Source organism: Taeniopygia guttata, chromosome 10 (genome assembly GCF_048771995.1).
Source record: "Taeniopygia guttata chromosome 10, bTaeGut7.mat, whole genome shotgun sequence".
Classification (NCBI taxonomy): Eukaryota; Metazoa; Chordata; class Aves; order Passeriformes; family Estrildidae; genus Taeniopygia; species Taeniopygia guttata.
Window position 1 is genome coordinate 10,598,819 of NC_133035.1, and position 27,126 is coordinate 10,625,944.

The 27,126-nt window shown below is 36.1% G+C and overlaps 2 protein-coding genes across 4 annotated transcripts in view; one reads left to right on the forward strand and one right to left on the reverse strand.

The window, feature by feature from the left end:
• Positions 1-27,126, reverse strand: part of COPS2 (COP9 signalosome subunit 2) — a 139,918-nt gene that overhangs the window by 84,989 nt on the left and 27,803 nt on the right. The window lies entirely within an intron of this gene.
• FGF7 (fibroblast growth factor 7) overlaps positions 17,753-27,126 on the forward strand; it is a 28,110-nt gene continuing 18,736 nt past the window's right edge. For 2 of the 3 annotated variants that reach the window (XM_072934140.1, XM_012577929.5), the window contains exon 1: positions 18,569-19,115. In XM_072934140.1, coding sequence (XP_072790241.1) covers positions 18,830-19,115 — 286 coding nt within the window. In that variant the 5' untranslated portion in view covers positions 18,569-18,829. Of the gene's footprint in view, positions 18,011-18,568; positions 19,116-27,126 lie in introns of those variants that run through there. The other variant, XM_072934141.1, reaches the window with a different exon arrangement.

Consider the following 27,126-nt stretch of genomic DNA (forward strand, 5'->3'; position numbering starts at 1 on the left):
ACTAAGTGTCACCAGACAGTTTAATGCTGCATCTGCTTTACTCGACTTGAAAATCTGACTTCCCTCAACAGAACAAAAAACCCCAAAAAACCAAAAACCAACCAAACAAAAAAAACCCCAAAAAACAAAAAAAAAAACCCAACCCCAAACATATCTGGATTGTTTCCTGTTACAACAGAAGAATACAAGAATAGCTGTACTCGGTCAAACCAAAGGTACACAGAGCACAAGATCCAATTTCCAGCTCTGACCAACATCGGATGCCTAAGGAAGACTAAGAACATGGCAAGCACACAGTGATATTTCCACAGAAATCTCTCGTGGCCACAAGCATTTTGTGGCTCAGGAACCAGAGGTAGTGACTCTGTTTGACAGCTCTGTACAAGTTTCTTCAAACTACTTCAGTAATCCTTGGAACTTTTTAAAATTTAATATCTACAGTGTCCTTTGATGCTTAATAATATTGCATAAAGAGCCATTTTTCTCTTATTTTTATTTTATTTATTTTATTTTATTGGTAGTCTTGCTTGTTTGAAAATTTGGGAATAACCAGAGGATGTCTTGTAATATATAAAATCTTGCTACAGACAGCTGAAGACTTTTGTATATTAAGATGTCTTGCAAACAAAAGCTTGCTGTTCACTCATTTTGTGCTCCTTTTCCTGATTCTGCTCATTTAATACTTCCAAACTAATAGAGAAGAATTTCCATTTTCTGCAGTCAATATTTCTGAGTTCTTATACTATAAACAAAACCTTTAACAGATATTTTATCAAATATTTTCATGTTAGATTATACTCTTCTGAGAGATGATTTTACATCTTTTAACCAGACAAAAATCACCCATTCTAGACAGATCAACATGTTACCTGGCATTCAGGTACATTCAATCCACAAGTAACCCAATACCATTAGAATGTTCTGTGCAAGACTGCTACTGCAGTTTAATATCTTCCTGCTGCTACCACTGCTGCCCAGACTTCTGCCTCTACAGAACCAATACTGTTGCTATCAACAGAAAGATTTATTCTCCTCTCAATTACTTTGTTTCTTAGAAGCCAAATTTTACTGTACAACACATGGTAAGTTAAAAAAAACCCTGGAGTTCAGTGATCACCTTGATCCTTAAAAAAAGGCAGACACATATTAGTGGCTGTTGGTATTTTCCCACCAGAAATATCAGCAATCAGCACTAGAGGTGCATCTCAAGTTTGTAGTTGACCTTCCGTACTTCGAATTGGCTGCTTTCAGTGAACAAGAGCTCTTGTGCTTTCAGCATTGTTACTTATATATCACCCTTAGGGTTATCTCCCACACACAACTGGGAAACAGTGTTGAAACTTGACTCACAGCTATATGATGACCTAACAAAATATGGCAGTAAAAGGAAAAACTTGAAACAAATCTGATGGTATTAACTCAGTGTCTTTGTTGACATCTTACCCACATCTTATCTCACCAATATCCTAATGTGAGGTAGAAAGGAATGAACTGTGCTCCTATCTGAATGACCTGAAAGCGTCTTGAGAGAGGTTCAGACTAGATCAGCTGCAGAGAAGACATGCAGGCCACCCAGACAGAGCAGACCTTGTGACTGCCTGCCCTCCTGAAGATTTTGCCTCCTTTGCAGCGCAAGGTAATAATTGGATCAGAGCGTGGCTTTAACATCTGCTGCTTGTTGAAATCTCTGACTGGCCTTTCCAGCTTCAATCTGAGATACATTTTGAGCATTATTAATTTCCCTGACCTAGTGTCAAAGTCTGATAGAGAAAGTGATCTGGTTGTGTTATCTTCCAGTATTTAATATCAGTTCTGGATAGAAACAGCTGGAAACAATATCACTTTTGCTACAATAAATTTTCAGAGGAATTTGTTGAAAATATCTCATATGTACAAAGAGCTGATTTCAGAAACAGACTTATAAACTGGAGGTGTAGAGGAAAAGCCACATGAGCAAACTGCTTGAGATGAGTACCTGATCCTGTTGTACAAGCCACACTTACAAGTAAATTCATACCCTAGAAAGTCATATGGAAATCTAGGTACAATTTCACCCCAAATTCTGAACCAAAATTTTCTAATTTAAATGAAGTCCAGTCAGATTATCTCATACTTACTATTTATTTATCATTAAACTGTGGATGGGTTCTGCAATATCTCTTCATGTGCAGCTGTCATTGATTTCAGCAGATGCTTAGCATGCAGAAACTTAGAATGAACTCTCAGTTTGCTCTAGTATCATGCACAAATTGTACTATATAAGCTTTTACTCTGCTGGGATTTTTCCAACTTAAATGAAAGCATTTAACTCTTAAAAATGTTTTTGATTTAAGAACCAGAGTACCTAGGCTGTCATTAGTTATTGCAGCATGCCATGAAATAACTACAAATGAAAGTAAGAAATGAGGAATTATTAACAACTGAAAGTGAGTCTTTATTTATAATTACCTAGCCAAAAAAGTATGACAATTTTGATGGGTCAAGTTCCCCCACTCCTTTGATGAGATGAGGCAAATGAGTGTTGCATGCCTGTCTAGGAAATTCCACCAGCACTGTGTGCACTGTCAGAGATTACACGGTGGATGAATGCTTCCAGAACCTCTCCAAGCAGCACTTGCATGCTGGCAGGAAAAAAAAAGTCTCTCTTTGTTTTCAGCTTGGGAGGTACTAACAAAATATTTCAACCATTTAGAGCAGCAATTTTAGGGTACAGAAATGGGCTAAGTCCAAATAAAAAATTTAGAAAATATATTTGCTCTCCTATTGGCCATGATAGATTACTATCTATATAAAGTGCTTTGCATATTTTTGCATGATAGAAGAATAAAAGGAGCACAAGATATCTATATTTATTTCTTTCTGATTAAATACTGCAGGTAACCCTCTGACTAACAGTGGGAACAGTACTGGTAAGAGAAAGCTGATGAGTTTTTAACATGGTGGCAAAAGTTTTTATATGGGAGTCTTGGAAAGTGGGGAGTGATATCTTGGTCATTCAAATATGCATACAAAAAAAAAAAAAAAAACCAAAACCCACTACACCTCAAAAACCATATACAGAAATTCTGTTCCCCATTACTGCCACTCAGATTTCAAGAGACTTTTGAGTGAAAGAGCAGCTTCCAAGAGGCATTAGGAATTCAGCTTGATTCCATTTTTTCATTAAATTATGAAACACTCCAAGGCCTTTCTATTCTCTGAGGCTATTTGAGGCTTAGAAAAAGGAAGGAGCTAAAATTCTGTTTCTAATTATTACAGTAATTTTGAATGAACGACTATCAGGTGATGAGAACCTGGTAACACTTTAATACATTCCCTGATTTTTGAAGATGGAAGCAGAAAGGAACTGGTGCAGTAATTGGAACTCAAATCTTTCTGAGACCTACTTTTCTTAGAGCAAATACCTAAAACTACTTAATGTTTCTTTCCTGAAAGTGTCAACATATAATACCAGATTTTCCACACTTCTGTATTTCTTGCACAGTAATGAGAAGTCTGCTTTTTTCTGTCTGCTTGAATGCCAGAAGAATTTATGTCTATTAAGTCCTTAATCCTTCATTAATAATTATTGCCACTAATACAGCAATCTGAGTCCTTTTAGAAGTTCACCACCAAAAGAAGAGTTTATGCTCTCTTAGGAAGCATCCAAGTTGAACACAAATTTAATTGTATTTGATTATATTATTTTGAGGGTCTGACACTTAATTCACACACAATTATTTTCTGGATACAGACTCAACATCTGAGCAAAGATAGCATGTACTTCTGTAGGTATTTTACTGGCTTCCATTCTTGAATCTAGTATGAGGTGTCAAATAAAATATGGATTGTACTTGTCTTCAGTGCCAAAGTAAAACAAAAGCATTGTAATAAATTTAATCAGCAAAGATTTACTTTCTCGCAAATCATAGTATCTCTGGCAGTGACAATTAGCAACTTCATTAGTTCAGTCAAGCAACTATTGATGCTTCTAAGTGGAGGAGAAAGTTGGAGCTGCAGTACTCCCCAAGATGGACAATAAAGCACAGATTCTCCTCTTGTTTTTGTAAATCTGTATCTTCCTTTTGATCAACTTAAATGCAGGAAGCTGGTTTTGGTTAATACAAATCACTGTCTTGCATGAGGGTTATCCAACCTTTGATGCTCATCTCTAGTACTGCTCACTAAACTGTACCATCAATTTATAGGTTAGAACATCCAAATTCCCAAAACCTTTTAGTCTAACAGTTGCAGTAACATCAGCGAAGGAAGGACGGAAGGAAGGATGGAAGGACAGAAGGAAGGAAGGAAGGAAGGATCATTAACTTTTTTCCTTTAAAATGAATCATGACTGGGAAAGCATGATGCTAACCATTGTAACAGTAATACAATGGTTACTGTTGCCCAGAGGCACCAGAAATCCATCTCCATTTAAAAAGCCGCTTCCTTGCCACACACACAAATGTATTCCCAGAATAGCAAGAAGCTGGAACAGGTGCAGAAGGCCAGGGAATTGCATGTGGACACTGGCATGTGGCAGAGGATCGGGCCAGAGTCCAGCTCTCTGACACCAGGCATCTCCTACAACTTGAAACTTCATCTCCAAATATTTAATTTACACATTTATCTGTTTGAAATAAAAAAAAAAAATTAAAAAGAAAGTCCAAGTTAAACTCCTAAACTGACTAATTTCTTTAAGAAGATGCCAGAAAAATTTAATCTATCAAGAAATACAACTGAATGAATCCATACTAGCACTAATTCCCTTTTCACTCTTGTAAATAGAGTAAAACAGCCATAAAAAATGAAATAGGAAAGCTGCACTACACAGCCTTTAAATTGTGAGGAAATGCAAAGGAAACATTTTAACTTAGGTTATAAAATATTTCCCTTATTATGAAATATGGGCTAAATATACAATGAATTCTGAATTAACATGAATTTCTTGGAATGAGTATGAAAACAATACATTGATTTTAGAAAGTCATTCTGTGATAGTGTTTAATTTTAAAACAAATCTGGCCTATTCCAAGAGTAGTTAATCAAAAGGGATTGATTTCTAACAGCTGTTATTGTTTGAAAAGTTAATATCTAGGAATTTTGTATTGATTTAAAAAGGCATCTGTTTCTAGAACGTGTAAAGCTTTGATAAAGCAGAGATAATTTATCTGCTTTCATTTTTTTACAACAAAGCTGCTCTTAAAATTCTTATCTTATAATATTGGAAGTTAAATAGAGTGACTTTATCACATCATCAGTTTTTAAGGAAAATCATTGAAGTCAGGTGGGTTTTCTGTTTCAGAACAGAGGAATTATGTGATCCACTATCTTTTTGTAGTGAGAAAGTGACAGAAAATTAACAAAACAGAAAAGGTTGTATTATGCCACTGATTTATTAATAGATTGCCCTTTAAGAAAACAAGAAATTTTGCTTTATAAACCCTAAATTTATACTTCATGATATCTACTTGGAGAAAGTGAGTTCACACCAAATACTTCTTTTAGTATGTCTTCTGTTTATCATCCAACTTATTTACTCATTTATTCAGCAAAATTCTAAATTGGCACCATGTACACAGAAAGAACAATTTTAGGAAACCAAACACTTCTTGAGCCAAAGGAAAGATTGAACTAGCTTCCATAAAGAAGACAGTAGTATTTTTCAGGATAGGTGGAGCTAATTATTTTCATGGGGGAGAAAAGGAGGGGAAGTATTCTGAAAAAATTTGGCAAAAATAACATCTGCTTTGACAATGAAGTCAAGAAGAGAATTGTGAAAAACTACATGCTTGAGCTGCAACCAGCTGAGCATTATACTGGGGCTGAGGTGGGACATAAAAGTAGTTCTTAAAAGTTGCGGAAGTTCCATGAATTCATAACTTTCTGAGCCTTTATCCCATTCTAGAAATGTGTTTTATTTAACAATTTATATGCTGTTCCTAAGTACATGTACATTGAAAATTCACCAGATACATTCTTCTGTACATAGTACCAAGAAAAAGAAACTATGATGACAAGAGGGGAAAACCAGTAAGCAAAGTGCACATTTGAGATACAGCCCAAGCAGTTCATCTCATTCTAAAACTTCTGCAATGAGGCCACCTGCATTTAACTCCAAAGGTCTATGGCTACATCACTTCATAGCCATGGAAAATGTACATCTTCTCCCTGTACTTCACTTTCTCCAGCTATGCTATCAAATTACAAGGACCTTCTCTGTCATTTCTTCAGAATGCCTGCTGCTTGCATATGGCTCTTGGTATGCAGTCAGGAAACTTTTTCTGAAGAAAACCACCAAATATCAGAAGTCATACATCTACATATAGGAAGCTTTCTTTCCCTTTCATTATTTACAGTTATTCCTGAAAGCATTTATATAGAACTTAAATTGTGATACATATGAGAAACATACTAGAGGAGGCACTTAAAGGAGACCACAATAAATTAAACCAAGGAACTGGTAAAACAAATTTGGTTTGTATTCCTACAATTTCAACTTCAGAAACATGCACACCAATCTACAACCTGAAGAGCAACCCAGAGTGGAAATCTGTTTCAGTATCCACAGCTTGAAATTGGCTACTAGGGAAATCTAAATGTGCCAAAGGGACAGTACAGTGATTCTCCACCCCCTCCTTCAGTAGAAAGAAAAATATTTTTTGATTCAAGAAACTCCTTTCAAAATGAAACATAGTAAAGGATAAGAATGACTTTTAAAATACAGATTAAATTCTAGAATTATATAGTGTCAAACAGGACAAAAGTAAAATACATAATTAAATCCAGTTCACAAAAGCAACCAGGAATGTAGCATAAGTTCAAATGAGAGCAAGGAATATGACTTGATAATCTTCTGGAGATTCTCTCTTGTAAATGGATAGCTGAAAATACAACATTTCACCAGTTTAACCAACTCCATATTTCAAGATGCTGGAATAAAATTATGCAAAGAGATTCCCTCTGCCAGCATAAGGCTGTGATACTATATATACCCTGCACTTGTTCCTGGTTTATTTAAAAATGCAAACCAAAAACTTCAGTGATGAGAGATATTACAGCTCCCCTGCTTTACTGTGCAGTCATTGGATACCCTGACCCGACCCGATATTCTGATCTTGAGCACAGATCATTCACAGTTTCAAAAGCTTTGCTCCTCTGAAAATTGCATTGCTTTGCTCTGGTGTTTTGTATAATTTATTCTCTTAGAACTGTGAGGAAAATTGCTTGTTTTATTCCACAGAATAAAACTGTGGAAGTGTTAAGATACTAACCAGTTGTCTTAAGATAGGAAAATAAGTTGATAAATTAAGAGCAGGGTTTCTTAGAGAACTAGGGAGACCTGTTGCCGAGTTTCACTTGTGCATCTTCTCCATACTCTCTTACCAAGAACACAGACCTTTAGGAGGATTCCACTAACAGTGACTGCAGTTATTGTTCTGTAAAACATAACCATTCCTATCGAAAAACTGATTTTGGAAAATTTTAATGTTTCTTTCGATTTTGGGCTTTAGCTCTTCCTAACACCAGGTTAGAGGAGAAAGAAGGTCATAAATATCAACTATCACTTGTAAATTTAATCTCTAAAATAATTAATGTATAACTTTTTCATCCTGTCAAGAATGCCACTTCTTACTTGATCATACATACCATTAAGATATGCTACAACCTTCTTCATTGAGAAACTTCGCTGAAGAGCCAAGGTAGAAGCAGGTGCATATCAAAGGGATGGTTACAATAAATATTTGGAAGGCTGAATGAAATTTTTAGATAGCTCTGGTAACAGAAGATTCCTTCTCAACGAATAGGAGTATGTTCTCCACACCTCTCAAAGCTATTTTTAAAGGACAGCCTCTTCAGTTTATTCTGTTATTTTGTGGAATTCTAGTCTGGAGATGGGTTCGGAATGATACACTTTAAAGTGGCAATGCCATTATGAATGTGACTGAGAAGTCCACACTTCAACAAACACCTTGTCAGCAAAAGTATTGGGGGTAGCTGCTTTGCTGGACCATTCCTGTGGAAATTGCAGAGATACAAAGTTCCACTTTTACATAATTACTAAATATGCACTAGTTAGAGAAACAGTAGAAGTCTCTCCTCTTGGTTGCTGGCTTAAACCAAGACAGGAAACAGAAAACAAGTCCTACCACTTGAAGGTGGTTTGGCAACCCATCTTAGTTTATCTGCTAGCACAGCTTTGTAATAAAATAACCACTGTTGCTTTCTGGCCGTCTTACCATATATGCTGAATATTGAATCAACTAACAAAGTGAAGAAAAACAAGGGCAAGATCTCCAACTCTGTCACCTCTAGAGGCAGAACTACGTCAAATAAAGGACAGAAATAAAGACATCTAAACCAGCACTAGGGCTGTTTTACCAACGTCTTTGTCAAGTGATTGCTTCAGTTTGCACAACTGTCAGTTTTGCACTGTCTATAAGTACTGAAATGCTCAGACACTTCAGGAATTTCTGACAGTTCGAAGGGTTCGCCTATGTGGATGTCAGATATTCTGTCATGAGGACCCAGGGTGAGTTTAATCTACAAAGAGATCAGTTGGCCAACATCATTAACACACTTCTACAAACAGTGGATAAAATAGTCTTAAATTACCAGAAGTTGCATCATTACAGATTATTATTTTAGCATTGTTAGCCTTCTATAATATGATGTTGCTCCCACTGGAATACTGATTAAAATAGGAACCAGATGTGCTTTTCATGACCAGATTGAAAAAGATAAACAACCAGAAAATCAATTCAAATAAAAAGGATGCCCTGGGGGTGTTTCTCGAAACTGAAGAGGGGGAATGTATGTATCTTTTAGAGGGGTGGGGTTGGAACTGAAAAACACTCAAACCCCGAAATCTCCTCTTTCACAAAAAAATATCCCTAAGAAACATGGAGCAATCTAGTTCTTTAGACACCTATTTTGATTATACTCCAATGCACCATTATCTTAAAACCGGGTGTACCGGCCAACACTAAATAAAGAAAAATCTCTATTTTCAGTTTTGCTCATAAATCCACAAGAAATAAAGCTCACAGGAAAAAGACTAATTTACATTTAGACTTCGGTGTTTTACAGGAACACCACTTTGGTTTACTAGACTGTAAGTAAGATATTTTTTTTGGAACCTACATATCAATCTTCAACTCCAGAGAGGCACTAAATGGAAATCGTTGTGCCAATCCTGATGGGAGCTCTTTATCTGCTAAATGCAGGCCAGTATCTGCAATCATGAAGAATAAGTATGACTTAATGGCACTATTTTGCAGAGTAGACCATCTGTTTCTTTACACAGAATAGAAAAGAACAAAATTTTGAGTCACAAAGGAACAGGAATCACAAACCACAAAGAAAAATAAAGAACCATTCCTCAACATTACAGATTCTACTGCAGATAGCATGGCCCTAATGAAGCCATATTTTTTTTCCTTGAACCTTTACATCTAGGCCAGGAACCAGAGACCAGTGAAGAGGTGGCAGTTTCCTTTGGCAAGCATAGAGAAGGGATTTCTTCATTGGGTAAATAATAATTTCAAAAATAGATTAAAAAAAATTCTCTCTCACTATCTACCCTATTTTCAAAAGAACTAGAAGAGTGACTGGGTTAGCCCTGTTGAGCACGAACTCTAATGAGCACTGTCCCAGTAGTGCCATTTTGCGGCAGCTGAGTGTCACTTACAATAGGAAATGCACAAGCCACACAATCAGGCCTGCAAAACTTGAAAGAGCACACCATATAAAGACAGAAGGGATAACTTACAAAGAACTTATCTCTTTTAGCATCTTACTTATCAACTTATCAGCATCTTACTTTTTGGCTGAACAAAGCTTCATGACCATGAAGGTACAGTAATCAATCCATCTCTAGAAGAAGTCCTTCACTGCAGGTTACTAAAGCCAAAATAAAAATTTTGAAATTAAGAATTTCATGCACTATAGCCTAATACATATTTGACTTGCCAAATTATGTTATTTCTCTTAGATATGTTTTGAAAAAGCAACAGACAGAAGAAGAGAGGATTTGTATGAGAAATTCCTTGATCTCTTTCTGTATCTTCTCAAAGTGACTTCCAAGGCTCCCCTATTTCCTAGCTCCCATTTCTTCTGACATACTGCATACATTAGATCTCCTTACTTTCCTCTGTTCTGTCTTGTATTTCTCTCCCTCTTCCTGAGAGCTCACCAATTTTTCTCCATTATTAATTCTCTTCCACAATTTATAATACTCCTAATTTTCCTCTTGCCATGTCTGGTTCTTCATTCTTTTCCACATGCCACCTCCTTGTACATGAACAGCCCTTTTGGAATACTTCAGGAAACCCATCACTGCCTTCATGCAGAAGTTTACAGAATCTGTGTACTCAGACAATAACTTTCCTGAGAAACAGCACTAGCGAATGTTGAAAGATGGTATTGGAACAAAGTTCCCTTTTCTGAGACATCCGCAGCTACATTTGAGATGCTGGTGCCAACTGTGTAAATCAGCAAGTACAATTATCAATTACTGCAATATCAGAAGAAAATTAAGATCATAAAGTCAAACATAGATTTTTGGATACACCAGAATGAACATTTTTCATGAAGCCTTACTTCAACTCGTGTGTGTACACAGCTGATCCTTCTTTGCATTATGATATTTTTTTCCTCATCTATATAATGTGAGATTCCTAAACTTTTTTTTTTTTTTTTTTTTGCTTTTGAAGTAATGGCTATAAAAATCATGTTGGTATTGGGGATCCTCACAATCCCCACAGAAGAGTCAGAATTGTAACAAGCCCCTAAATTTCAGGACACTTTGAGAGAGCTGTCTTTTCTGCCACAGGTTTCTCATCAATAAAAGATATAAAAAGTGTTAGTCATCATTAGAAATACTGAGGAAGGGCACAGAATACTTACTTGAAGAAAAAAAACTGAATCTGTAATTTAAGATTATAGAACACATGTTCAATTTGATAAACCATTCATCAGAGACTTTTTAGAGACCAAGAATTCATACCAGACACTGCCAACTCATTGTTCATGTCTAACAATGCTATGAAACAAACAAACAAACAATGGCATGATCTTCAGAGAGGGATTTTATTGAAATGTGGTTGACTAACAAAAAACTGCATGTCAAAAAAAATTTTTAAATAGCTTTTCAGTAACTTCCCTTTAATATTTTCATCTTCTTATTCTAGAGCTTTCAGTCAACTGGATTAAAAAACCCACAAAAACTTGTTCAGTTGATTGCAGTGTCAAGGAACTACCACATTTTGTACCTCAGCATGGTGGAGTTTAGCACAGTGACTTCAGCACTGTAGCCAATACACGTAGTGAGAAAAAAGTTTTCACAAAGTCATGTCAATAAAAGTTTTCTACTCCAGAAAAGACCTCTGTTGCAATAACCTACTGTCGAGCATGGCAGAGATAACAGAAATGCAAGAGGTACACAAACTAGACAGATGCTGCACTCAACCCAATAACATAAAAGGCTGATGAAGGGAATTTACCACTACACTAGACAAATTCCTATCAGAAAATCAAGTTTTCTCTCCTCTTTTATAGGTGAGGAAGGAATACACAGATTCTTCAGTCACAGCTCTTTACCCCGCTCTTTCTATCACATCCACATTCCAGCTTCACAGAACAGTAATATTTAGGTTTGTGGAGAATACTTGAATTGCAATGGACAGACTCAAAGGTACAAAAAACTAGCAACTGGCATTACTGTTAAAAGGGTAGAAATTATTTTAGTAATGTGATAGTTATGACAAGCAAAGTAAGGCAGGAGTTGGGAGGCAGATCAGAACAACATCAAGTCTGATAACAATCTGTTTCAACACCTTACCCTCATCAGCTGCTGACAAAATTCAATCCTTGCTGATGCCACAAGCCAGGTAAATGACCATCTAACAGAGCAACAGCTGCACTGGCAGGCATTTCAACTCTTGGAAGCACAGCTATTCCCAGAAAGAAGGGATCACTCCTGCAATCTACAGAACTATACGTACAGAGGATCAGGATGGTTCATATTACAAATAAGCAGCACTAGCTGGTAACCCTCAGTCTAGGCATCTTTAAATTACAGCCAGTTTGAAATCAATAGTGTCCCTTCTTGCCTCTCTTGAGGGAGCTCTGAAAGAAAATGCATTTTTGACATAGCCTCAATTTGCCCTTTGAATGCAAAGGTATTTTGACACTTTCTTTTCTTCCTTTTAAGATTAGAAAAACTGGCTCACCAGTCCATGCCCACACCAGATGCCTCAGGAATGATGCTGACATGGTCGTTCTAACCCTGCACTTGATATGCTGAACTGCACTCAGATCCTAGTATTTCACATCCTTCTTTCACACCCTTACCAGATTATGAAATGACTATTCTGGCCTGAATTTACATAGGAATAGTAGGATATCATGGACTTCATTATCAGTAAGTGAGGGAATGGAAAAAGTGAGGGAATGTGGTGGAGTTCACTCTGTAAGCCAATTACTAACACAGATTCCCTAGGAACAACACCCTTTTATTAGATTCCCTCAGTTTAGCAAATGCTTATCTACCACTCAAATGGCAAACAGCTGGAAAACCTTACATTTTTGGGACTAAGTGATGTCTCTGACTCTGACAGATGAGTAATAAATAAAGCAATCATTACAGAGAATTGCTCTTACTCTGAGTCAGCTGGTGAGTTTTGAACTCTACAAGGACCACAGCTTCACAGGGGAATAGGGCAGTTTCCCCATAGGTTATTTTGCTTTTAGAACACATGCAACAATAGCTCATATAATTCGCTGAAAGTTAGCAAGGTCTTACTCCAGCTGTTTTCTCAAAGTAAAATAAATACACATTAGTAATCCAGTAGCATTTCTGCCATACACAATCCAACCTTTTGTTATTTTCTATTTGTTGCATTGATTGTACCAATCTGCTTTATTGCCTTTGTACAGAGAAAGCCACCGAAAAAATGTCAAGTTAAATCTCAACACTCATAAATAGCATAGAATCATAAAGAAGGAATTTACATTAAACCTTGGGTGAAATCCTGGACTCACTGAATTGTATAGAGATGCCAAAAGCTTAGTTTGAGAAACATGGGTTTGGTTGAGTGTGTATATACTATGACAGAGAGTAGATTTTATCATTATTGTTCTCTTCACAATTTCCCCCCCGATGAATGCATGGGATGGATAGCTAGAAATTGTGCCTTTTGAGTATTTTATTTTACAGCATTAAGAATGTTTCAGTGTATGGTGTATATATATGTGAGCCCAGGTTTTTAGAAATCTATCACAGGAGCATTTTTACACCTACAGTATGCAAGAGGCAGTAGATATTTGATGTATCACATCTATTTAATTGGAGACAGTTGTAGAAGGTGACTCTAGGCACACAGATTCCACAAATCCAGGTCTTAAAGCTGGTTCTCATCCAACCAGCTGCATATATAAAAAGATGCTACGAGTTATTAATTTTGCAAAAAGAATATATTTAAAGTCAGGCAGAAGAAATCTCTGCATGGTTCAGTATTTTGGTAAAATAAAAATTTGGCTACAAGTGTATGGATCACTTCAGAAAGAGGAGACCTCTGGACATTATACCTGGTTATAAAAAAGATTAACCAAATGGGTCTCTTCAGTATTTTCTCATACCAGTTCTCTATTTTTTATATTTCCACCAAAAATGCATTCTTACAATTCTGCATCAAGATCTTAGGTTATGATAAACATAGCCTGAATGTCCTGATGTCATCACAAGTATAATCTCCTGAGGCGGAGGGTTATTAAGCTATGAATAACAAGAAGATCTAACATAACTATTTCCCTTCAGAAAGGAAGGATTCATCTGGCTGTTGTTGCATTCTGTTTTTATTCTATCTCCTTCAAAAGTCACTATCATGATACTCCATTGTCCAAGTGAAAAAAGCCTGGATGGATTTACCTTTGAGTTTACTATTGATTGAGCTAAGGTATTCTTAGCCTTTGTTTTCCCTAAAATAAGCTATATAGAACATATTTGCTGTAACTAATTAAAAGAAAAGGAATTAATTATGTAGTAGTCAAACTATTTGATAGTTTGAGCAGGGTTTTTTTCCCAAGTATCTACCACATCCCATTCAATTTTTCCTGTAGATTTAAATCAGCTCAATATGAACTGGATGAATAGGAGGAAACAAAAAAAGGAATGATGTTGAAGAGATCTGTGTTGAAAATTGCTTGGAAAAAATTGCTGTTGTCTTTTCAATATGATTTTAATAACCCATACCAGTTAGCAAAACCAAAAAGACATTTTTATATTCAGGGAGACAAACGATTCCTAGTTACAGTTCTTAATCTCAGCCTTACAACCTGAAAAGAACTGAGGTGCAATATTCCTTGTCTCTCTTGTTTTTGCTGCCTCATTATATGAGTTTATTTTCCACACATGTTGCTGTGTTTCTCAGATTCTGCAACGTTGATCAAAGATTTGCTCAAACTCTAGCACTTTTCTTGTATCTCTTGCATGCAGTAACAGTCAGCCTTGATCTGATGCTGATTTCCGAGATGTGGAAACTGTGGATAAGGATTGAACCACAAGAATATTTAGCACCTTCACATCCATGGTATTTTTACCTGGGACTTTCCAATCCCAATAGTTTAGCTATTGCTGCAGGGCATTAAAACCCAAGATCTTGGATTTAAAGTCAGATACAGAGATTTTTATCTTCGTACTGTCTTAAACTCTGCAAGTTCTGGGAGATGTTCTAAAGCAAATTCTAAATGGATCAGGAAACAACGAGGAAGAGATGATGTTTCTTAGCAGTGATGTGTTGCCCTAAGGGCAAAACTGACAAAATTGAGGTTTTTTAAAAGTCACATTCATGACCCAATGCTACAGTTGGGCAGTAAATTTGCAGCAGCCCAGCCTGGAGATGAAGAAAACATGGGACCTTGTGTTATCATCTGAAAGGACAAAAAGTAACTTCCTATGTAAGGAAAAAGGGAATTATCTTTATAAAGTTCTATTTTAACTGGAGACTAATGCCCAGTCTTTACAATCAGAAGCAAAGTGTTTGCAACTAATTTCCACTTCCCTTTTCAGCAAGTGCATTGTAACAAAAACTTATCAACAGGAAGGAAGCACCAATGCATGCATTAAATATTAAAGGATGGCTTACAGCATGTGCATTTTGCACATTTCCACATTTCCTGTGGCCCTGAAACCTGAACACCTCACCAAAGAAACAGAAAATCACAAGCATTTTAGGTGGAAAATTCCTATATATTATTAAAGAGTTGCTTGGGATTGTAATCCAAAGATCTGGGCATGCATTTTGTTAAACAGATAGAGCACCAAGCATCAGTCAAGCTAAATCTTCTCTAAACCTAAAGCAATTCAATTTGAGAGAGAAATTAGTTATGCTTGATTTATCAGATGCATGTTGGGCCATTCAGAGGCTTTGCAACACATGCAGAGAAGCCTGATGTACACATGCACATCCCTTCATTAAAAGATACAGAACTGGACTTGTTGCATAGCAAGACATAAAATATGTAATTAAGGAAGACTGCAGCTAAAGCATGGTGGAAAGATACTATTCTATAATTACAATATACAAGGATATGAATGTTAGCAGCAATAATTAAAGAGTAACTGCATTGTTCACCAACTAAAATTGGACCTAGTGCCTTATCTAAGCCATTTCTCATTTATTCTTAACTACAAAAGTTTCCAGAGATCTGAAGTGAGGCAGCACTTAAGAAAACTCACTTACATCAAGTGATTTATTTTTTCAGAGCCAAGAGAAATACATACTTATGCCTGGACCACTAATAGCTCCAGCTTTCTGGAATTGAAACCTCAGGTATGTATTTTTTCTTCTGGTACTAACTGTCAGAGACAATAAGTTAGCAAGGAAAAAGAAAAAATAAAACCAGTATGGATCTGAAAGTGCAGGTTGTTATTGAACATAAAAGACCTAGAATATTTACAAAAACATTTCTACCTACATCCTATTTTGCTGAGTAAAACACAGATTACCTTTTATCCTTGATTGCTTTCTTTATAACACACAAGAGATAAGCCTTTTGAATACCACGAATTTTTTTCATTGCTATCATTCTGAATTCAGACTGTGGAATGGGTCAGAGAACATGCTGATATAAATCCAGCAAACGCACTGCAAAAGCCACAAGTGGGATAAGTCACTTCAGTCCTCACTCCTTGTCAGAACGGTGGCATGGGTTGACAAGACAGAAGTCAAACTGGAGACAGCTGTGATCACAGTTTACAAGAGTTAACTAACGACAGCTACTTCTTCATGTATCAGCTGCAGGTAGGCAGCCTTTGAAAGCCCTCAGCAACACATCTTTCATATCAGAAAAGTGCATATACTGAGTCTTTTGCTAAAGTAGGAAAACGAGGCTGAGCTACAGAACACAGAAAACAGCCCAGTATGCTGAAATGGAGATAACAAGAAGAAAAATCTATCAACTGTGGACTATGTGTGAAAATGGTTAAAAAAGAATGCAAAGCAAGTGACAAATGGGACTGATCCATGTGGGTGCTGACAAGGAGGCTGTTGATGTTAAGGAAGGAAATTACTCATTCTCTCTGTGTATAGGAAAGGCTGAGTACTACAAGTTTGCCTGGTGTGCCTTTTTGTTAATTTTGGATCAGTCCAGTAGAACACCCTGTTTACTTATGTCCCACTCACCACAAGGTGGCACATACGTACTCCCTGGGATTTTTAACTGCTTCTGCAGTTCACTTAATTTTTAATTAAGAGGGAGAAAGGGAGTGGGAATGGGATAAGAGCATGGAATCATAAACAGCATTATATTATTAGGCAGAAACTATTAAACATAAGTAAAATATTCTTAATAACTGGATTAATTCCAAACTTTCCTTGTTGATATTGCTTACTAAAGGGACTGAGGTGTTCTCATATCAACAGTGGGGCAGTTAAAAAGGATAAAGAGCTGCTGAAAACGTTGCTTCAACGAGTTTTACAAATACACTCAACAGAAACTCAACAGAATTTCAGGGTGAAATGGAGCATGGGCAGGCCAGTGTCAGAGAGGGAAACAGGTACACAAAAGCAGAAAACCAGGTGTATCCACTCATTATTTTAATTCTCTAGATTTTAAGCCCATTGCTTGGTGTGCAGTATTAAGGGTTTTCTTACATTGCTGCCAGTATTCATTCTCCCTTTACGTGTTTCCAGAACTAACCACATATGCTAAGAAAGGCTGCTCCCTTGTAGCAATTTTTCCTTCAAGCTGATAAAGGTTGCGTTTGAATGTCAGACTTCGAAACATCCAAATATACTTTCTCATTTTCACCTAGTGGCTGATCAAATAAAACCTCAATGCAGTGGTCCCTCTTTTCAAATCCATGGTATAAAAATATACCTCATGATCTCTAAGGGCTACAGCACACCCTTCTCCACCGTATGTAACAGACCCATGTCTCATATATCCTTCAGAAAGGCACTTAAGCAGACTATGAATCCACCAGACTGCAGAAGAGATTTGAAAGCACACTGAGATAAGCGTGTGAGTACAAAAGAGAGGAGGCGGAATTTTTTAAGGACAGAGAATACTGACCTAAACCAGAGCACAGAAACACTAACTAGCATGTGAAACAATTCTATCCAAGCAGCACAAAATATACATTTTTAGAAAGAATATTCTTGGAGATTTAAACCATAAACTATGTACATAGCTCCCTCTGATGACCACTGGACACGATACAATGCAAGTCTCCTTTTACTTTTGTTCGTGCATTCAACTGACAGCTGACTGGTTAAATTCTAATTGCTTCCAAGTGAGGTCAGCAAAGGTATTTATCGAAAAGGACTGAACAGGCTCAACACACACATGCACGCGCACGCGTAAGCACATACACATCTCTCCAGCCTGTTGATTTATGGAAACAATTATAATTCTGGTGGAGTCTTTCTGAGCTGAGAAAGTTTGTAGCTACAGTAGAGTGTCTCATGTTGCAAAAAGGAGACAACAGAAATGGAGTACATGGGTATCCAGCTCTTATCAACAGGAACAAGTAAGTTATTTGTCCTTTACAAGATTATTCAACAGTTTCTAATAGCTAGTAACTTATTTTTATTTCTGCATGCTAGATGCTAAAAAAATAATTAAGAAAACTATTTCTACTAATAATCTGAAAAGGGTAGGAATAAAACACAGGACTAAAGCCATGAGGTCTGTTTTGAAATCTAAACTAGAGAAAAGTTATATGATAGATTGTGCTAATAGTAAATATATATGTATGATGTAATCAGGAGAATTTTATCATGCATGAGAGTTGAAATTAATCAATATGAGATTTTTGGAAGGACTTAAAACTGAAGAGAGAACTGTGTTTACAATCAGTGTAAATATCTGGTTATGTAAAAAGTTTTATGAGATATATCTATCGTATATGCATTAGCATATTTTTTAAAATGAGCTCTGCATGTCATGTATTTCTGTATTTCTGTGTAGTACTTTTCATTAGCATAATGTATCCTTGCACGTTTGTAACAATTGAGCATAACGACTTACACATGCACCTTTTCTCACAGATCTTTTACTTTCAGTGCAAGCAGCAAATTCAAGTAGTAAAGACGGTCACAACAACAAAGGTTTTTATAACTTGTGTCTTTAAAGGATATTCTGACTGAAGAGATATTTAAGAAGCTCTTCTATTTCGCCATTAACTATTAAGGAATAACGATCAGAATTCTAGAAGAGGGAGCAATCTCACTTAAATGAATCTGTAACTCATAAAGACAGAAGGCAGGTCGGTGACCTAGGAGCAACAGTCTACTTGAGATTTAATTTTCATTATGTTGTTCATGAACACCCAGAACACTGCACTATAATGCACAAATGGATACTGACATGGATCCTGCCAATTTTGCTCTACAGATCATACTTTTACATTATCTTTCTAATGGGCACTATATCTTTAGCTTGCAATGACATGACTCCAGAGCAAATGGCTACAAATGTGAACTGTTCCAGCCCTGAGCGACATACCAGAAGCTATGATTATATGGAAGGGGGGGATGTAAGAGTGAGAAGACTTTTCTGTCGAACTCAGTGGTATATGAGGATTGATAAACGAGGCAAAGTGAAAGGGACAAGAGAAGCAAACAACAACTACAGTAAGTAATATTTTTGCTTTTTCTAAGTTTTTAGAAATTTACACATAATTTTTTCCTATCCATTGATTTATCATAATTCCAGAAGAGTTTTGTATCATGTACTGGCCATTGTGTAAAGCAAGTTTTCCAATTAATCGTACAGCAGGACATTTGCTATTGAATTTGAAATGCGTCATTTTAAATACTGCATTGTAGATCTGTTAATGTATTAGTTACAGCTGGGAACTATTAGCAAACAGAGAGCCTATTTTAACAAGTGAACTAAGGTTATATGTACGAAAATGTATAACAACCAACTCTCCTCATAAAATACTCCTGAAACATTAAACCACTTTTATATAGTGCACAAACTACCTAAAAGTTTGGTGTGTTTGAGTTAACAATTAAAACATAGAAATACTAGAAAGTTCAATGGAAAGAATTATGTAAACTCTCTTGCAAAATCTTTTAGATAGTTTGCCAAGCCAGGAACAAAATCTATTATAGTTTCTGCAGTTCATTATTACAATGATCATGATGCTTAAAAAATATTCTCCCCCCATTCTTCTAAAACCATGACTCATCTAGAGAGAATGGACATACAATATTTTATGAAGCTGTATCAAATACAAATTCTGAATTGGAAAAAGAATTGTTGTACTAATATAGATTTTCCACATAAATACCTATATAATCTTTGATTAATATTTGAAGACATCAATTTTTACAGTCACTATTTTTGCCACTTTGTCTTTTGTGTTATTACAAATGTATTGTTTATTCATCTGCTTGAAAAGGCATTACTTTATTAAGATGCAACAGGAAAATACATAGGATTATACTACATACTTCAAAACAAAATTATAACAAAAAGAGACCAAGGACATGCTGGTCTAGTGCTTAGAGACAAATAAAAGGACAAATATATTTCCAAGATGCTGTTAAAAATGATTTAATTTGTTGTATATAATAGTAGGCTTTTTATAATAGTAACAGCAAAAGAAATCCATAAATCAAACTTCAAGAACTGTTAGTGTGTGTCAGCCTTCAGCTGAAACTGAGTGCTTGTTTTTTACCAGAGCAGCACTTTGGTGTGCTACGCGCCTGCCTAGTGGGCTTCATCATTTATTTCTTTTCTTCATGACTACATTAAGTGCTTGGCAACTTGTGTGGCTAAAACTGCATTAACTAATGTCACTGTTTCTTTTAAAATTTGTTTCCATATGTCTCCTTTCTTCTTACACTATTACATAGTGAATAACCATATTCCTCTGAAAGACAACATATGGCCAGCAGCCAACTAAATTATTTGGTCCATATTCAAGAAGACTCCCTTTGAGTTTCAGGAGGGCATTGCTACAATAGAGATCCATAGGAATAGTTTTGAAGTGAAATGTTGTTCCCATAAAAAACCATAAATGGAAAAAATGTTACTGACTGTTGAAACTGAGTCTTCTGAATGAATGCAGATAAGTGAATATTCACAGTATCCAATTTTTTCCTGTTATTATTTACAATCACATTATGACAGCATCTAGAGCTAAGTAATTTATTATACAGAGTTGCTTTTTTAGCTCCATAATTCTTAAGTAAGACTTTGTTAGCAATTTAGCATTATTCCAAATTCAAGCAAAGGTTCTCAGTTCTCTGACGGATCCCATTCTGCTTAAGCACATTAACGACACCTTTAAACATTCTGTAGGGAGCCCATCAGAGAACACCACATCCCCTTGTGCCAATGATGTAGTCTCTTGCAGTTTCCTGAACACTTCAAGTTAATTCAGTCATGGTAACTAGCTATTATGAATTACAGAAAGGCAAACTTGAGTCACTAAACCCTTATGTTTACATTATAGTGGAAAAAAAAACCCAATCCTTTTTCTGGTAAATGTAATGAGTATGATGAGAAAAACCATGAAATTGTAATGGTTATCTGCTAACTGATGTGCACTGTGATGAACAGTCTTTAAATTGCCAGAAGCACATAGGATGCTCCCACCATCTTAAGTTTAATTTATCTATTGTATCTTAAGGAATAACACCCAAATGCTTTTGTTGCACACGTAGATAGGCAAATATAGACAAAGAGGACTAGAAAAATGTGAGCACTGATAATCTGGATTTTCTCAGAAACTAAAGAACTTAGTACCGCAGCAATATTATGGGAACACTTTTTGTTATACCCTTTGTTCAACAGAAGATGTAAACAGCCTTTCTGAAGATGTGCCTATGGCTCTCTACCAAAATCAATAACCATAAAGAAAATTATATGAGGGGGCAAAAAGCAATACCAACAAAAAAAACCCTGAAAAAATAACGCCCACCTGGACTAGTACACCTCCCCTAAGGAAAAAAAAATAACATTAGAAGTTTAAACAGTCTATTTTTATCCAGGTTCTCTGAAAAGTGTAATTTTAAAATCATACAGATGAAAAGGATGTACTTTTGTGTGTTCAAATATTCTTGTTCCATGATTTCTTAGGATGGAATGCCAGAACTGCTGTAGTCAAACTAATCAATGGACATGAAAAGTGTTGCTCCAAGAGGTTTCTTCTCATTTTATCCCAATTTTCCACTTACATAATAAATAAAAGAAACTACTTTCCCTTTTGAATTTGCTAATTTGTGCTACAAAAATAAAATAAGAAAAAAGATAATATTTTTACCTATAATAATTTAGCTTAATGAAGGAAACTGTCCTGACAGTTTTGTAGCTCAAGTGAGCTACTTGTTTTCAGGCCATGAGGTGTGAAGCATGAATATTGTGAAGAACAATCTTCTCACTGAGAAATGTCTGTAGAAGGATAACTTCATCATAACTTTGGCAAGTGCCAAAATTCATAGAGGTTCCCTCATCACTTGGGACTATAACTATAAGAATGCCAAGATGGTGAGGAATTAAGGTCTTTGTATTTCAGACTTCTCTAATTACAGAATAAATATATATACACACACATATACTATGAAAGTAACAGCACAAATAGTGAAAGTGTTAAAATTTCTAAGGTTTTCAGTTAACAGCCACTGTATTAAATGTGTGTGGATTCAAATTTCACAACAGAACTAAATACTGAACCAAATCTTCACTCACTAATTGTAAATAATCTGTATTTATCAGATTTTTATTTCTAAAAAAAATTAGAATTGCTTAGTTATAGAAATACGTGTGTGCTGTCTCAGTGCAAGCAAATTGCCAAATCCTGTTTACAACAGTGCTGACCTTGTTAGGTACCCAAATAATATGGTTCTGTGCACATTTCAGAAAGCAGTAGAGCCTTCTGGTGGACATAAAGGTGATAACTCAAGAGTGAACTAATCAAATCAGAGGACAGTGATCTCCACTAAGTAGGGGAAATCAATTTGCACCTGACAGCTTTGCTTTCAATCTGAAAACTAAATGGCAGAGGGAGAACTGAGAGTCATCCACTGAAAAACTAAAGCAAGAATTAGACAGAAGCCAAGAGGTTAGGTCACCCAGAAAAATCTGTCATTATTCATAAAAAAATTTTCTCTTTTACAAAAACTTACTAAAACTTGCCAAAGCCTTTTAAACAAAAAATAAATTCTGACTCTTGTTCAAGGAAAATAATCTAACTGTGCACACAAAACACGCTTTTTGAATTCATGATTGTAAAATGTGAGATTGACTGAACAAATCCTGGAGATAACAAGGCAATTTGATAACTCTTAATCTTTGATAGAAAAATAAATCACTCCTTATCACTGTTTACTCCTGCCTTCATTTCAGTTTGCATTTCAGAATTTTGCCAGATTTAGTTAATTTTGTTCAGAAAAAAAGGCAGCAAAAATCAGAGTTTGTTTTGACTCTATCCAAGAGGATTTTTGACTATGACTGGATGATGCTTTAGGACTTTCCATGCTCTGTTGCCTTTGGAATCTCATTTTAAAGACTTCAAAGGGTCTCTTAGTTACTAGAAAAGCCTTCCCGGAACCTGAATCCTAACATGTCTGATCCTATCATATTCCATGTGTGCTCTAAACCCAGAAAGTGCCCATTTCCTCTTTTTTTTTTTTTCAGTGGGTAAAGCCAACCAGAGTAAAAGTAGAGAAAGTAGGCTAGTGAGATCCCTACATAAAATGGCTGAAATCTTGATTACAATGTTATTTTGGAAAACTACTTTTATTTTGACCAGAATCCAACAAGTCAAAGTTTTCAGTAATATTAAATGAACTTCGACTCAGTTTTGCTCCAAATGTAAACCCTAACTGATGACAAAATACACTTTATACACATCTTAGTGGTTAAATATTCTAGCTTACTTAGAAATAAGAATTACTTCCACTAGCATTTTATAGATGCTTCTTAGCATAAAACAAATGTAGGTATGCTGTATTACTGTATAAATTTTGTTTCTGTTGCTTAAATACATATTACATAGATGAGCCAAGAAGATTCAGCTCCTGAAAATCAGGTATTTCAAGACAGATATTGATGGACTAGATGCAGTTAAGGATTATACATGTTCCAGACAAACAGAAAGTCTGTCTCTGCAACTGCATTCTTGGTTTTTCAAGAGGTTGTGGTTCAACCAACACTTTGGTGCCAGAAGAACACAAACCTTCACTAACATGGAAGTGGTTTTTCTTCACATTAGTAATCTGCTAATCTTTCCAATTAGAACAAAAGGATTTAATTCAAATGGAAATATAGGCATATCCTCTCAAAACCTAACCCACAGCACCAAGGATGACTTTCTCTCCCACAGTAACTAATCAAACCTAATATACCAGATCCCCCTGCTGCCTCTCCAGTTCTTTGTCTGGAACTGGGGGTACCCTCAAGTGACAGCCAGCAGAGAGATCTGTGCCTATCCCTCAGCCTATAACTTATCACAAATCCCTGGTTTTCACGTTTAACTGCTGATGAAGATGGGTTTTAGCAAAGATGCAGATAACAGAAGCAGCTGAGTTATACCTGTCTGTGTTACAGCTTCTATTGAGTTTTTTGGTGAGTGTAGCCTTTGGGGAGGTGAGAAGAAAGCAGGGTGTGAAGCCTTGAATGCTTGCAGCAAACTTCTTCGGTCTCACCTATCAACATCCAGATCATTGTTCAACTGGCATAGTATAAAAGGGGTGCCACAGAACACAAAACTGATTATGACGTCTGAATTTACTTCCTCAGTCTTCATCACCTGTCTATTCTTAGGCATTTCCCAGTAGAAAAATATGTGTAAAGCCAGACGGTAGCAGTTTACACTCACTTTCTTCTCACTCTCATGAACAAAAGTGATTGCATAAGCTCTGTGGGGGAAAACTCAAACCTCTGGCCTCAGGCCCAGGCAGCCGCTCCTCAAGTTAACATACACCAACACTGCCTGCCTGGGGGAGCTTCAAAACTGAGCTAACATCAGTGTGAGCAGGGAAAAAATCTGAGTCTATACACATTGCCCCTACTGATTCCTTCAACCTTGATACACCCTCGTAGTTCAGCTGTGACTTGGCAGTTTTTCTGTATCTCTCAATGCTGAAATTTATCAGAAATGAGAAATAGTGCATTTTATTGAACAATTTAGCAGCCAACTGCAAAAGCAGTTACAGGATACATATAAACTACATCTCATTTTCCCCTACAGCTTTCTCCCCAACATTGTTTACAATTTCTGAATCTTAAAAAAAATCAGTGTTGTATCATTAAGTATGTTATTGCTCCATCCTGAAGAAAATGTGCTGAAGTGGTCCTGACCTGACACTCAAGAGACTTGAGGCTAATTCAAACTTCTAAGCAATTTGCTTACAGACTTTGGGAAGATTCTTCAAACTCTCTCTGCCTCTACAAAAAAAGAAATATTCACCTACTTGTAAAGACCTTTAAAAAGTATTAGTGAAAAACTTCCAAGCCACAAAAAATTGTGTGTTAATATTATACGCATTAAATAATTTGTTAATACAATATAATTGACTAATAGAAAATGAACTAGAAGTCCTGAAGTCAGAAAAACACAGAGCTCAGATGAATCTTAAAGAAGCAATCTCCATATAGGCAAATAGAATTTGGTATAAAATTTAATTCCTTATACAGTCAGTCTTGCAAAACAAAGCCTAAATCCAGATAATCCCCCTCAAAGTTTCCAACTTTCTGTATTGTTTGAGTATGCGAAAGTGATTGTTTCAGATTTCCAGGATCCTGGAATACACAACAGAGTTGGCTTTCCTTCCCATTCTTCTTAAAGCTTAGGAAGACAAGGCATCCTAAACCATATGATACACTGTTCCACACTACAAGATCTATCAACTAGTAGTATATTTTGGAACACATTTCTCATCAAAACAGAGTAAGTTTAGGCAAATGTAGGCTGTTACTCTTCATGGGTGGCACACTGCCTTTGTTGCATAATTGACTGTCTATGACTATATTTGGCAACCGTATTTCAATTGTCTTGTTTGACCTTTGACATTATTTTTAAATCTGGATATGAAAGAAAGATCAAGTTAGCCTTCTGGTATATGAAATTTAGAAACATTATTAATAAGAAGTTAATAATTAAATATTTTATGGCAGTAACATAATAGAGGTTAACAATTATAGCACTGAATTGTCACACTTTAGGACTTTCATAACACATGACATCATTTATTCAAATGGAAAAAATTTATTGTAACAATTGGCGTTGAAAAGTTAGAAGTGGATATTCAAGATGTGGCCCATAACTTCATGAAAACACACCAAAGAAGCAAAAACTTTACCAATGCAATCAATAGGCTCCTTTGACTATTATTTAAAACAAAGAACAAACCCAGCATGAAGTTATTAAAGGGTCTAGATACACTGTTCAAAACATTGAAATCTTCCTTCTGCATACAGTTTTTCAAAATTAAGCCCAGTCAGAATATGGATAGATTAACCCAAAACTATAAATGGAAACAGCAAACATGACCATTCCATGGCATTGATAAACACAGTGACTTCAACAGGTATCAACACACACCACTCATATCCATCTCTTCAATGATGACACGTTTTGACTACCCTCATAGCGTAGGGGATTTTTTTTTTTTAAGGTGTTTCTTAGTGTTAGTACTTCCATTTTTGGTAAGCTGGCTTGCTTCCTTTTAAATGTGTCACCAGACACTGGGAGGTGCTATAGACTATAAAAAGAAGGTGATCAGACTTGTACTTGGCTATTTTGGTACCTTGGGTTTTTAATATTTGTCTAACTAGAAGGTATTGTATTTCAAAGCAGAAAAAAATAGCCCCAACTGTTTAAAAGAAGCATATTTTCCTTAATAACCTTGCTAATTTTATATGTTTTATTATGACCTTTAAATGTCACATGGAATTTGAATCCAAAGTAAATGTTTACAGTAAAAAACAACAAAAAAGATAACTTCATGACTGTTAAACACAGAAATTCTTTTAGATGAATATAAATATTATCTAGAGCTGAAAAAATATTAGAGGGGAAAAATAACCACAATCAACATCAAATTTGGAAAAGGTTGTATGTGAATCTGTGCTGCAGTCCCTGAGCTGCTCAGGTGAACTGAGCTGTTGTTCAGTGGCTGTTTGTGTGCACAGCTGGAATGCAGTGGCAAATGTGGAGGTTTACGTGCCAGGTGTGTGGAAATGCTCACTGCAGGAGCTTGCTGGCTTCTTGTATAACACATTCACAAAATTATATGGTGATGATAGACTTGCCCTTTGAGTGGTCTACACAAACTCTAAGGGTGGCAATGTTCAGGCTCTCTAGCTAGTCACTAGGCAGATGGATTTGGGAGAGAATGCTGATCTAGTCAAGGGAAGAAGGCAGAAAACAGTGGAGTGATTCCATCCAGTGTTTGTGTAGGTCCTTGTGAAAACAAGAGCTGTAGTTCCTGACAGAAACTCTGAAGTAAACCAGAAAGGATAACTGAATCCTGGAGAGTGCAGTCAGTACTAACACAATAGGAAACTGCAACTTTCACCAGCTTTCAAAAGCAACTTTAACTCCACCAAGCTAATTTATTTCCTTTGGAATAGCCCAGGCAGCTTGGGGACCGCACATAGTGTGCAAGATGACACATGGAAGTCCAA